The 12,780-nt window shown below is 39.8% G+C and overlaps 1 protein-coding gene across 3 annotated transcripts in view; it reads right to left on the bottom strand.

Annotated features, from left to right (window-relative positions):
- Positions 1 to 12,780, bottom strand: part of COL14A1 (collagen type XIV alpha 1 chain) — a 175,831-nt gene that overhangs the window by 130,431 nt on the left and 32,620 nt on the right. For 2 of the 3 annotated variants that reach the window (XM_066578459.1, XM_066578458.1), the window contains exon 3: positions 1,565 to 1,681. The exons of the other annotated variant lie outside the window; for it this stretch is intronic. In XM_066578459.1, the coding sequence (XP_066434556.1) occupies positions 1,565 to 1,681 (117 nt within the window). The remainder of the gene's footprint in view (positions 1 to 1,564; positions 1,682 to 12,780) is intronic. 3 annotated transcript variants of the gene reach the window in all.

Below are 12,780 nucleotides of genomic sequence, written 5' to 3'. Positions count from 1 at the left end.
TGCATAGAAATGTATAAATATCCCAGAGTGTTATCTGTTGAGCCATTATGGGCCACTTATACTTAGTCTGCTGTTTACAGATTCTGCAGGTTTTCATCTAAATTCATCAAAAATCTAATGTGTAGTGAGCTCCTGGCGATGGAGAAAACGAGAGTGAGAAATGACCATATTTCTTTCAGCAAGCTTCTGTCCATGGATATATTGCTTTCATTTCTTCTAGCCAACAGTATAGGTTGAGAAGGATGTTTTGTTTGGTAAATTCCCTCAACCCATTAGGACAATGTAATCTTGTTAGACCATCCAGACTGATAGGCATGTTCCACCCTCAGTCCCGTCTATGACATAGAGCTAATTATGCACAGAAACAATGTCACACACTTTGTATGATGTGAAGTCAGATTTTCATTGACTGTGTTCTCTCATTGAATTAGTGAGTTCTTTGAATCACTGCAGTATATTACACAAATACAAAATGACAGTATCAACTTGTCAGAAATTTTGCATTGGAAAAGTAGAAATTATCTGGCTAGATATGAGATAGATATAAGATAGATAGATAGATAGATATGAGATAAGACAGATCGATAGAAAATAGATCGATAGAAGATCGATAGATAATAGATAGATAGGCAGATAGATAGATAGATAGATAGATAGATAGATAGATAGATAGATAGATAGATATGAGATAAGACAGATCGATAGAAAATAGATCGATAGAAGATCGATAGATAATAGATAGATAGGCAGATAGATAGATAGATAGATAGATAGATAGATATGAGATAAGACAGATCGATAGAAAATAGATCGATAGAAGATCGATAGATAATAGATAGATAGGCAGATAGAAGATAGATAAATAGAACTTCTCTACTCCTTGCTATTGGGGTGGAAGCCTCACGGTTTGGTCCTAGATACCCTCCTCTTTTCTACCTACACAGACCCTTCTAGGCAGACTATTAGCAGATTTGCTGTGCAGTACCATCGATACACGATAGATAGATAGATAGATATGCAAATAAGGGAGATGGAATAAATCCTCCACAGTGCCACCTAGTGAAAGGCAGCATTCCTTCAAGCCAAAGTCAGACTTTTTATACAAGCCTTGTTACAATGACCGGGAATTGTAACAAGGCTTGTCTAAAAAGTTTGACTTTGGCTTGAAGGAATGCTGCCTTTCACTAGGTGGCACTGTGGAGGATTTATTCCATCTCCCTTATTTGCATATTACCCAGAGGAGCGTGCATGGCCATTTGAGTCTCCTTACTTAGTTTATAGTTGCTCTCCCTAAGGAGAATATATAGCGTTTTTGACTCCCGATAGATAGATATGAGACAGATAGATAGATAGATAGATAGATAGATAGATATGAGATAGATAGATATGAGATAGATATGAGATAGATAGATAGATAGATAGATAGATAGATAGATAGATAGATAGATAGATAGATATGAGATAGATAAATAGATAGGTAGGAGATAGATATAAAAAAGATAGATAGATTTTTTTTTTGCCTTGACAAGAAAGTGCAGTTCCCTTGTATGACACCATAATTTACCTGATTTGGGGGTCACAAGGAGTTTATAGCCCTTAATTTTATCTTTGGAGGCCTTCCATGAAATCTGTACACTATCATGTGCTATTACTTGGTACTTTAATTTTGTTGGTGGAGTCACTGCAAAAGTAGAAAGAAACAGACGTTAATGAACTGGACAGAATTTATAATTACATATGAACACATGTTATAAACACCGGAATCCAACACGGATTACATTCCCGCATGACATACCACTGACAGTTCCCCTAAAGTAAGACAAGACAATTCATGTTAGAGGTTAGAACATTAGTCACAAGACTGAAAACACAGACTAACGGGTTTGCTCAGAATTTCGGTCTGGTATCCAGAGCAGATTTTCCTGGCCATCTTTAGCCAATAGAGTTTAGTATCGTTCAAACAACTGATGCATATATTGTGTTTTTATAACTAAATGGTGGTAGTGTAGATAACCGGGTGGAGTATGACCGGGGTTATGGTAAGAATGCTGATCGTGGGGCTCATATCAAAGGTTAGGGGGTGCAAAAGGAGGGGCTCTTTAAGGGCACAAGAAAGCACAAGAGCAATAATAGCTGAGATGACTGTCGCGCCCAGCAATCATCTCATCTAAAAGGACCCTTAGACTGAAGTGAATCGGTTGTTTGCCGCCATCTAAGGCCTTAGTCACACGGGCGTTTTTTCACGCGATTTGCGCATCGCATGACGGATGCGCATGCGCAAATCGCGTGACCGGCGCCGAAAAATCGGCCCAAAAATCGCCCGAAAATCTGCTCCTAGCCGCGTTTCATTAGAAACGGGCCGGAGCTGTCCAGCGCATTGCATTCAATGGAGACGGCAATACAGCGGCTCCATTGAATGCAAGTGCTGCGGGCGAGTGTGGGATGAATTGTCGGGAAGGGGTTAAATATATAACCCCTTTCCTGCAATGCATCCTGAAAAGTGAAAAAATAAAAAAAATGTATGTACTTACCTGCTCCTGGCAGCTGGAGATCCCGGCGGCCGGCCTGCAGTGGGTGTGAAGGGGGTGTGACTCAGGCTTGCCCCTGATTGGCTCAGCGCTGAGCCAATCAGAAGCAAGTCTCAGTCACACCCATTCATGAATTCATGAATGGGTGTGACTGAGATCATCCTGTGCTGTGTGTAGTAACAGTGGCGCCAGGAATTGGCTAATTGGCATGAATTCGAAGTGGCAGACCCACGCCGATCACCTTTAATGATCTATCCTGAAGATAGGTCAATAGAAAAAAAAATACTAAAAATCCAGGATAACCCCTTTAAGGTTGGGGGAACAACCTGGGCAAAAAAAATTGGGTAATGGTTCCTTCCTTCCTCTGGATTTTAGACTCTTTTTAGAAGTCACATAAAGAAGAGTGACCACACATGTAAGTGGCCTTCTCCAGTGAAGTCTGTAGGAGTTATAGGGATAGCTGGGTCATTGACTCCCAATGTCTTCACCGCTTTCGGCTGGATAGATCCACCAAGCAGCCATTGTGCTCCTGTAACAAATCCTCCTACTCCATAAAGAGAGAGGCTAAGTATTAAACAATAGATCATTTTCATGATGATAGGTTGGCACTGACTTTAAGTATTGTGTTATTTGATAAAACTCTACTTGCTGTCTTTACATTTGGCACAAATTAATTATTAATCATTTAAAATAAGTAACTTCACTTTGGAGAGGTAATAACGTTTTTGGGCAAGATGAAACAGGAATTTTCAGCAGCGCTGAATCTCAAGTGACCTACGTTACCTCATAGCCTTTAACGTATTCAGATGCGTAGAATGCTCTAGGGAATATCCCATTATTAATAGCTCCAAGGCCGCCTATTTCTAGCATGGCCTTTGTTAATTAACCTACATATTTTCCATTCTTCCTCTGCAAGATCAGACAGAGGTATAGACACTGCTGGGATTTTCTATCTACTAAGAATTTTATGTGTAGAAATGTCAATTTAAAAAAAAATATATATATATAAAAAGTAAAGAATGTTCACCCCTCAACACCATTTCTTTATCTACATAGGTCTAAAAATGTATTTATAGTGATTGGATCTCCGGTTTTCTAATGCAGAACTCCAAATCCCCTGCATAAACAAAGTCAAATCAAAAATTTCCAGCTATCTTCACCCACCACTAGAGGGAGCTATCTCCACAATCCCACTGAAAGTGAGTAGAGCTTCAGCACGTTTTCACGACCAGCACTCCATTCAATCTCCTCCTCACTGCGGGGGGTGCGGTAATCCCATCGTGAGGAAGATGGGGGACACAGGACCCACTGGTCAGTAACTTATGCTGTGGATAGTGAACAGCTGGTCAGCCTGGTACAGCCCTTTTAATAATAACTTGATTATTCATTAATTATTAATTGATTCAGTGTGTAGTCTTAAGTCTTAACAAACGTGACAACCATTGTCTTGAACTATAAATAAGACTAGTGCAGTTGTCCCAGAACTACAGGGAAAGTAGGTCACCTACTGTAACTTTATAGTGGAATACTCAGGCTAGGGAAAATTTGAATCTATTTTTTGGAAGCATTTTGAAGAATTTATTTAAAGGGGTGCATGAAATTTCAAAAAAAGGTCTGTTTTTTTACTCTAAAAGAGTGAAGATTTGGTCCATGTGTTATGCATGTAATTGCTGCTCAGCTCATTTTAAAACAGGTTGTACCAAAATGCACCACCCCTCCCAGAATGCAAGTACTGGGAGAACAACTGATCACCCCAGGTCCTGCTTTCAGGACCCCAGTAGTTAACTGACTTTACCATTGGAAGCTGTGGAGGTCCAATGATGTCCAAATATTTTCCCTGCATCAGATGCTGCAGGGAAAATGTTGTATTATAGGATGGAACAAGGTCTTCCGGAAAAAAAGGTCTTCCAGAACAAGAACTAGTCTTACTGCACAGCTGTCTGATCTGAGACACAGAATGGAGTCCTGAAAGAGGGATGCCACTCTATGACATTCAGCATGTGAACAGGAGTTGTGCTCTTGACACAACCCCCTTAACCCCTTCATGACATGGCCTATTTTGGGCTTTAGGACGCAACAATTTTTGGCGGATTTTCTTCTCCGTTTATCAAAAGTCATAACTTTTTTATTTTTCAGTCGACGCGGCCGTATGAGGGCTTGTTTTTTGCGTGGCGAACTGTAGTTTTTATCGGTGCCACTTTTGGGTACATAGACTATATTGTAAAACTTTTTTTTTTATGATAGCGGGGAGAGAAAACGCATCAATTCTGACATAGATTTTTTTATTTTTTTTTTACAGCGTTAATCATGCAGCATAAATTAGACATTCCATTTTTTCTGTGGACAGGTACAGTTACAACGATACCAAAATTCTTACATTTTTTTTTGGTTTTCCCACTTTTCTGCAATTAAAACCCTTTTTTTTGCAAATCTTTTTTCTATTCTAAATTGCTGCATTCAAAGTCCTGTAACTTTTTTATTTTTCGATGTACGGAGCTCTGTGAGGGCTTATTTTTGCGAGACGAGCTGCAGTTTTTACTGGTACCATATTGGGGTACATACGGCTTTTTTGATCACTTTTATTGCGTTTTTAGTGAGGCAAAATGCTAAAAATTAGCATTTTGCCTCAGTTTTTTAGCGTTTTTTACCCTGCACAAAGACATGTGCAACTTATTGTACGCATCGTTACGGACGCGACAATACCAAATACGTGGGGTTTTATTTTTTTTTTACCTTTTTTTATGCTAATCTGAGAAAAAGCATAAAAAAATGGCTTTTTACTCTTTTTTTAATTTTTTTAATTTATTTTTTAAATCTTTGTTTTTTTTACACTGTTTGTGTGCCTCTGAGGGACTTTAACCACTGCCCTGATGATCGCTGTCATAAGGCATGGCAGAGCTACTGCTCTGCCATGCCTTATCACTTATACAGCGATCATAGGCAATACAGGACGCCAGTGTCTGGTGTCCTGTTGCCATGGTGACAGGCCGGGCTCTCGCGATGACATCGCGAGTTCCGGACGGAGACACAGAGGGAGTGCGGTCCCTCTGTGAACTCTTTACCTGCCACGATCTACTTAGATCGTGGCAGGGAAGGGGTTAACAGCGGGGGGCACATCTCCGATGCCGCCCCGCTGTTGCAGCGGGACGCCGGCTGTGACTGACAGCCGGCTCCCGCTGCGGGATAGCGCGGGATCATATGTGATCCCGCGCTATCTCCAGGACGTAAGTTTACATCCTGTTGCGGAAAGTACCAGGCTGCCAGGACGTAAACTTACGCCCTGCAGCGGGAAGGGGTTAAGTAAATGGAACTGAGCTGCAATACCAGACACAACCTATTGACAAGAGTGGGGCTGTTATAAAAAAAAAAAAACAACTGAGTTTTTTTTGTAATCTCATAATCCCTTACAGGTTATTTTATAGATTGGAGGAGTGAAATATGGTCATTTTTATCATGATACAAAAATTGAATACATTGATAAGCTGACATTTTAATATACATGTATATAAAAGAAACATTTAAACCATTGTATGTACAATCCTGCTTATTACAGTAAATTAAACAGCAATTACAACAAGGAAATAACCATCACCAACGAAGAACAAACCATGCCCCAATGACCCTGACACATAATAAACTACAAAAGAATTTCACGACTACAGGATATGTGCCAACAGTTTAACATAACTAGTGCATAGCAATAGTTTAAAATGTGTTCCAAAGAAATATTAAAAGTATATAAAAGATTAAATACACTATCGGTCAAAAGTTTTAGAAAACCTCTATTTTTTCAGTTATTTTTGACAATAACAAAGTTCAAGTCCAGCAAATAACATGAAATGATCCAAAGTTTAAAGCCTAAAATTTTTTTTAAATTTTAATCAACAATATTCTGAATTAATGATTTTAACCATATTTTAGAATCAGAAGGTTTGAAAGTAGTCTACAAAAGTTGAGACACCTGTAGGAATAGTTTGCATCCAATTTCAAACCATAATTTGCTTTCTGTGCTGCAGAGCAGCTGTCCTTGATATTTTTCCTGTGGTTAAAATCATTAATTCAGACTATTGTATTTCAGATTAAAATTTCGTAAGATTTTTATGTTTTTAACGTATTTTTGAACCTTTAAACCATTTCATGTCATTTACTGGATATGGACTGTTATTGTCAAAAATAACTAGTAAAATTGAGGTATTCTAAAACTCTTGACTAATAGTGTACATATATATGTATTGTTACGTGTGCTGCTGGGATCTGTAGTTCTAAGCTTCCTAGCAGCATAGACCTCACAGGGTTAATTGATTGAGCTGGCTGGGTGTGGTACTTCCTGCTAGCCAATCTCCTAAGTTTGTGCTCACATATAAACCCAGCTCCTGGTCAGTCCTTGTTTGGTGTTCAGTGTGAGCAGTCATGAATCCTTGTCTGTTGAAGCTTGCAATGTGATCTGTGTCTTGCTGGTTCATGTCCGTTTGTTCATTTATATTTTGTCAGTTTTGTGTTAGCTTGCTGTGTGACCTGCTATCTGTGTCCTGTGCTGTTGCAGCGTTCTGTGTGAACTGTGTCTGGTTCTGCTGGACTCCTGGTTAGTGTAGGGACTAGCAGTATAACCAGGAGGCATGAAGTGGCCTGCTAGCTTTCACATTTTGTACAACTACAGATAGAACTACAGATCCCAGCAGCACACGTAACATGTATATCTTGCATTATCTTTTCAATTTTTTAGTTTTACCTACAACTAGTTAGTTTGAAAAAACAGAATTGGCACACCCAAATAAAAACACACACAAGACATAAATCTACACAGAAAATAAAATCAGGATTACTCTGATGAGTCACCAACCTCTGAAGATTGTCTTTTTATGTCAGTGGGCACCTAGCGTCTGGGGTACAAAAGCTAATTTCTTGCGGTACGAAAGAAATGTTAAATTAAAAAATAAGCATTTAAAGTAAATAATCAAGTAATCAGTTTCCTGCGTAAAAAAATAGCAAGTTAATAATCAAATAAATATTAATAAATAAAATTCTAAATTAGTTTAAATCAGAAAGATGTAAAAAATGGCCGCTTTTTGGATTACAGCTAAGGATTGAACAAACACTATACTCCGTTCAGATAAGATTAATAGATATGTTGAAAACGAGTGAAGTAAAGACAATGGTATTTCACATCATGTCCCAACTTGAAGACGGTTTGTCTTGATGGTCCTAATGTCAAGGAAAATAAAGTGCATATAACGGCATACAAAGATTACAATACAACACTTGTAAACACATATAAAATAAAAGATGAATCCAGATTTCTGTTTCGCGATGGTGATGGGAGGGTCAGAATTTGGCGCAAGCAGCATGACTTGATGAACCCTTCCTGCAAGGTGTCAACATTTCCGGCTAGTGGATTAACGGTGCGGGGAATGTTCTCTTGGCACACCTTGGGTCCTCTGATATGTTTGGATGGATACCACATCAAATCGCCTCTAAGAGCCATAGGAGGTTCAAAGCGCTACTAGATGGGGGTCTCTAATAAAGTAACCATATACATGCATTTAAATTCTTAGAACATTGAAAAATATCCCACTTCGTGAGATTTAGTTGGAGTTCTTTGAAGACAACTAAATTATACAATCCTTGTGGCCAGGGTCCTTTACAGATCTCTTTAGTTAATTCACGGATTTAACAAGATTTATTTGCTTTAACAGCTGCTGCCTGTCATTGAGGATTTATATGTATTTCAATATTAAATGTACAAGGAGATTTATGGAAAGGTTTCTGTGTCATTACCTGGATTATAGAAATACATCATCTCTATTAAAGCATACGCCTCTGATTATTTAAGTTTGTGCCAATGTTGACAAGGAGATTGGTGATAATATACCTAAATGACACAATCGCCACATCAGTGCTATAAGATGTCATGAGTATTAATGAAGAGTTCAGTGATACAACTGCTAACAAGCGCTCACATCTACTGTACCAAGAAAGTTGCTTATGCCCAATGCAAACTTTATTCATATCATCACAGCTGTGTTTGTTGGAGTAATGACTTAATTTAGGTGATACTCAAAGGGTATCATAGTCTTATCAATTACGCAGGCCAAACTGTATATATGAAGCATCGGAGAAGAATACAGTGTGAAACATACAAGTGGCATTTCAAGATTCACTTGGTTTTCTGAAGCCCTTTATTGAGCATAAAGTAAATACAGAAACACATTGTCGCACAAATTGACCACAAGCATACACCACCTGGCTGTCATCTAATCATCATATGACGGAGGGGTTAGGTTCCCCCAACTCAGGAATAATCAAATTATTATAAAAGTTACAATTGACCTCGCAGTTACATTAGCTCCAGTTTACAAGTGAACATATATTTTTGCAAAAGCCAACAGTTATCTTATCTCAACTGCATACTTTTGCTAACGCCTCCCTGACTGAACTCATAACTTCTGTTTTTGACTGTTTTTATGAGTCAGTTATGAACCATAATAACCCTGAAATAAAATAATGTGTAAAACACTATTCCAGGTTACTCTTACAGTGTTGCTCCACTTATTCTAACCCTGCTTAGATTTTAACCTGCAAAGAGTATTAGATAAGTCAGATGGAAGAGAGTAACACATGAGTACAGGATCAAACTGCATAGAGTTTGTTTACAGTCTGCAAACATGTAGACACAGAGGTCTGCGCAGAAACCGCATACAAAAAAAACACTGTAGATTTTTTTTTTGTTTCGTTTGGAGTTATGCTTGACATTGATCTGCCAAATTTTGTCACTTTCCCCTAAAAATATCTCTCCCAGGCATTCCTACTTCACCACTGGCACTGCTAACACACTAATCCAGGTACTAATTTCTAACTTTGACTTTTGCAATTCACTACTAATTGGCATGACACTAAAGTCACTGGCTGTTCTTCAACCACCAAGTACACAGCAGCCACACTGACTTTTATATGTAATGACTAGTAATTTTTAGGAAATTATAGCACCGGTGTTCCTGGTGGTGCAACGTGCCACACAGCTCTGCTACATGCACGTCACACACACAACACTACTATATACATTGTTCATCCCATACAACAGGGATCAGAAGCAGCAAGGCACTGGAGATGAAGGACCTGTGATGATGTCACCGTCATGTTCCCCCCTGATCACATGATGGTGACGCTCAAACCGAGTGAATGACTTACATGCTCCTCCCTGATCACATGACAGTCACGTTATCAAAGATCCTGCTTGCTTGTGCAGATTACGGGCAAACTACAAACCCCCTACAGTCTCAGTTGCTATGGAATATTAATGAAGACCTAGCCAGACATCAGCGATGTGCATACAGAACCTGTGATGACGTCACCGTCATGTGATCCCGGGCGGAGCATGTAACTCCCTCACTGGGGATGAAAGACCTTTGTTGATGTCACCATCATGTGATATGGGGCAGATCATGTAAGCCACTCACACACGGACGGAGGGACAGGTTATCGTTAGTAGTTTGATTATACTCTACTCTCATTAATTATACTGGTTACTCATTTCTTACAGAATTAAATTAGTTTTCTGCCCTTTTTAACTGATGTTCTATCCCCTGGACTATTCACCAGGTGCTGATGGACAGGGGTGCGCTGCTTGAGACCCCTGTTCATCAGCTGATCATCTGGACTGCTGTCCAGTGCAGCGGGTAGGACATTGTCATCACTGGTCAGAGGACGGAGTTGGAGCGCCGGCTTCACTGCCATTGAAATCAATGTGAGCGCCACGCTACCCTTACCATAGTCAGGACATCACATCAAGATCCAGATCAAGACCATAGTCAGGACGTCACATCGTGTGAGATAGAAAATTCGCAGCATGTGCTATTTTGGGGCGATCTTGCCCATTATTTCCCATGGGACCACAAAACAAATTGTAGCACACTCGCATACCATTGCAATTTTCATGCGAGTGCAAAGCGATTTTTATTATTTTACTAATGAAATAGTATGCAATTTTTACACGCAGGAAAATGTGCATGAAAATCGCATGTACAGTGATGCGATGCATTTTTCTCACAAAACGTATCACACACACATAGAAAATTGTATGTTTAAAAGTGCAATATCCTTCAGGGTTTCTTGGCTTGATATCGCACTCATCCATGTAAATGCAGCCTAAAATAGGGCATGCTCTGAGTAAAAAAAAAATTAAAAAAAAAATCGGTCATGTGAATACATTTATTGAAAATAATGGGTCCTTTTAACATGTGAGTTCTATCCATATCACAATCTGATGGAACTTGTACGGGGAAATCCCCCATGTTAATACACTCTTAGAAGCCCTAAATGGAACCTCCAATGCAGATGTGAACAGAGCCTTATCCACACATTTCCAGGAGTAATAACAGAGGAATGACACAATGCAGTAAGGATGATACAACATAGTTTAATCATGGGTAAAGCAAGTGTGACTAAAATGGTTTCTTAACGGTAGTTTTTTTTTTTTTAAGTGTCAGGGCTGGCATTAAATCGCAAAAAGTCGCACATTTCGATTCACAAGATGGCATGTACCAGAATGCGTAACTTTTATAGGCCAGAAACTATTAATAAATGTGCTCCAATATATATACCTGTACTGGGAGGAGGTGACATTAATTGCATATACAGTACACATCATCACAATTGGAGCAGAAAAGTCCGAAGCTCTAAGCCTGAACTATCTTGTGTCACTTGAGCTTGACAAGTCCAGGTATGTAGTAAGTGCTGAGGCCTCGCTCACACATCCTGTAGCTGGGAAAATGGTTGCATCTGGGGAATATGGGGTATATTTACTTAGGCAGGTATTTCATATACGATCCCAGTAAATTATGAGCTGGGCTAAGTGCAGAAAATGTATTAAGATGTGCAAGACACTTAAAGGGGTTGTCCCGCGAAACAAAGTGGGGGTATACACTTCTGTATGGCCATATTAATGCACTTTGTAATGTACATTGAGCATTAATTATGAGCCATACAGAAGTTATTCACTTACCTGTTCCGTTGCTTTTTTTTATCCCTGCATCGGGTTTGTCTCGCTCCAAACGGGGGGGCTATTGAAAAAAAAAAAACCTGTTTCGGCGCGGGACAACCCCTTTAATAGATTTGTCTCATCCGGTTGCTCCCCAATGCACCAGACTGAAACGTATATTCGTACCAGCTAAGGGGGATCTCCGGTGGGACCCCCACTTTATGATATTCACAGTAGCATAGATATAAGGGTTGCAGGGGTTGCAATTGTTACCGGTCCCTAAGTTAGTGGAGCCCAGAGGCCCCTCTTACCAGAGTAGCATTCAATAGACTCCTGCCTCTGCTACTAAACTGACACGGCTAGCCAGTACTCACAAACCACCTTGAAGAGAAGGTGAGTGAGCATAGGAACTTACAAGACCTTACAGGAGGAGGAGTCTCAGTGAAAAAGAGCGCTCATTGGCCGAAGTTCTGACATGGACTTCCAGACTCCCTGTTCCTGTGTCTCCTGTACTGCAAGGCGGCTGCAGACCCCCAAGTGAGTAACAATATTGTTATCTTGTGCTTAGTGGACAACCTAAACTGTGATTTATCAAGTTATCCCTCTTCCACATGACCCCCACTGTTGTGTTTCCTTCTCTCCTGACAGCTCCTTATCTGACACTTGTGGTTTTTACAGACAAGGCAGGGGCTTTAATCCTTACCCTGCCTCCCTGAAGTGATTGTAAAAAAATTATTTTAAGGGGACAGGGTAAGGGTTAAACCACCTATCTTGTCCATATGGCTAAAATAACACAAGTCTGTGATAAAGAGACACTAACAGTAGGCAGAAGGATTCTACTTCTTTCCAGCATTTGTGCTGAAAAGAATAACCTGGTGGTCAATGTTAGGTTACATTCACACCTGTGCCTGCGGTTCCAGTCTGATCGCCATGATGCCATGAGTTCAGGAACAAGATCCTACAGCTTCTCATTGGCTGCAGCGGTCACATGATTTCCTGTGACATCATCTGTCACAAGAATCACCGGGACCAGAGCGGGCCTGCAGCACTAAGGATAAGTATGTTTCAGTTTATTTGTTCATTTCTTTAGCCCTATTGAAGTAGGGTTGTCCAGTAACCAGACAATCCCGTTAATATCTCACCTTGTGATATGACATATGAAGTATATCTGGTGAAAATATCCCAGCGCTCCGGAAATCCCAGGGACCAACAAATGACTCTCCAGTTCATAATATTCTTTATTTTATGCAACGCGTTTCGGCAATAAGCAATCTTTGC

This window comes from Eleutherodactylus coqui, chromosome 9 (assembly GCF_035609145.1).
Source record: "Eleutherodactylus coqui strain aEleCoq1 chromosome 9, aEleCoq1.hap1, whole genome shotgun sequence".
Lineage (NCBI taxonomy): Eukaryota > Metazoa > Chordata > Amphibia > Anura > Eleutherodactylidae > Eleutherodactylus > Eleutherodactylus coqui.
This window is presented reverse-complemented; position numbering and strand designations above follow the sequence as displayed.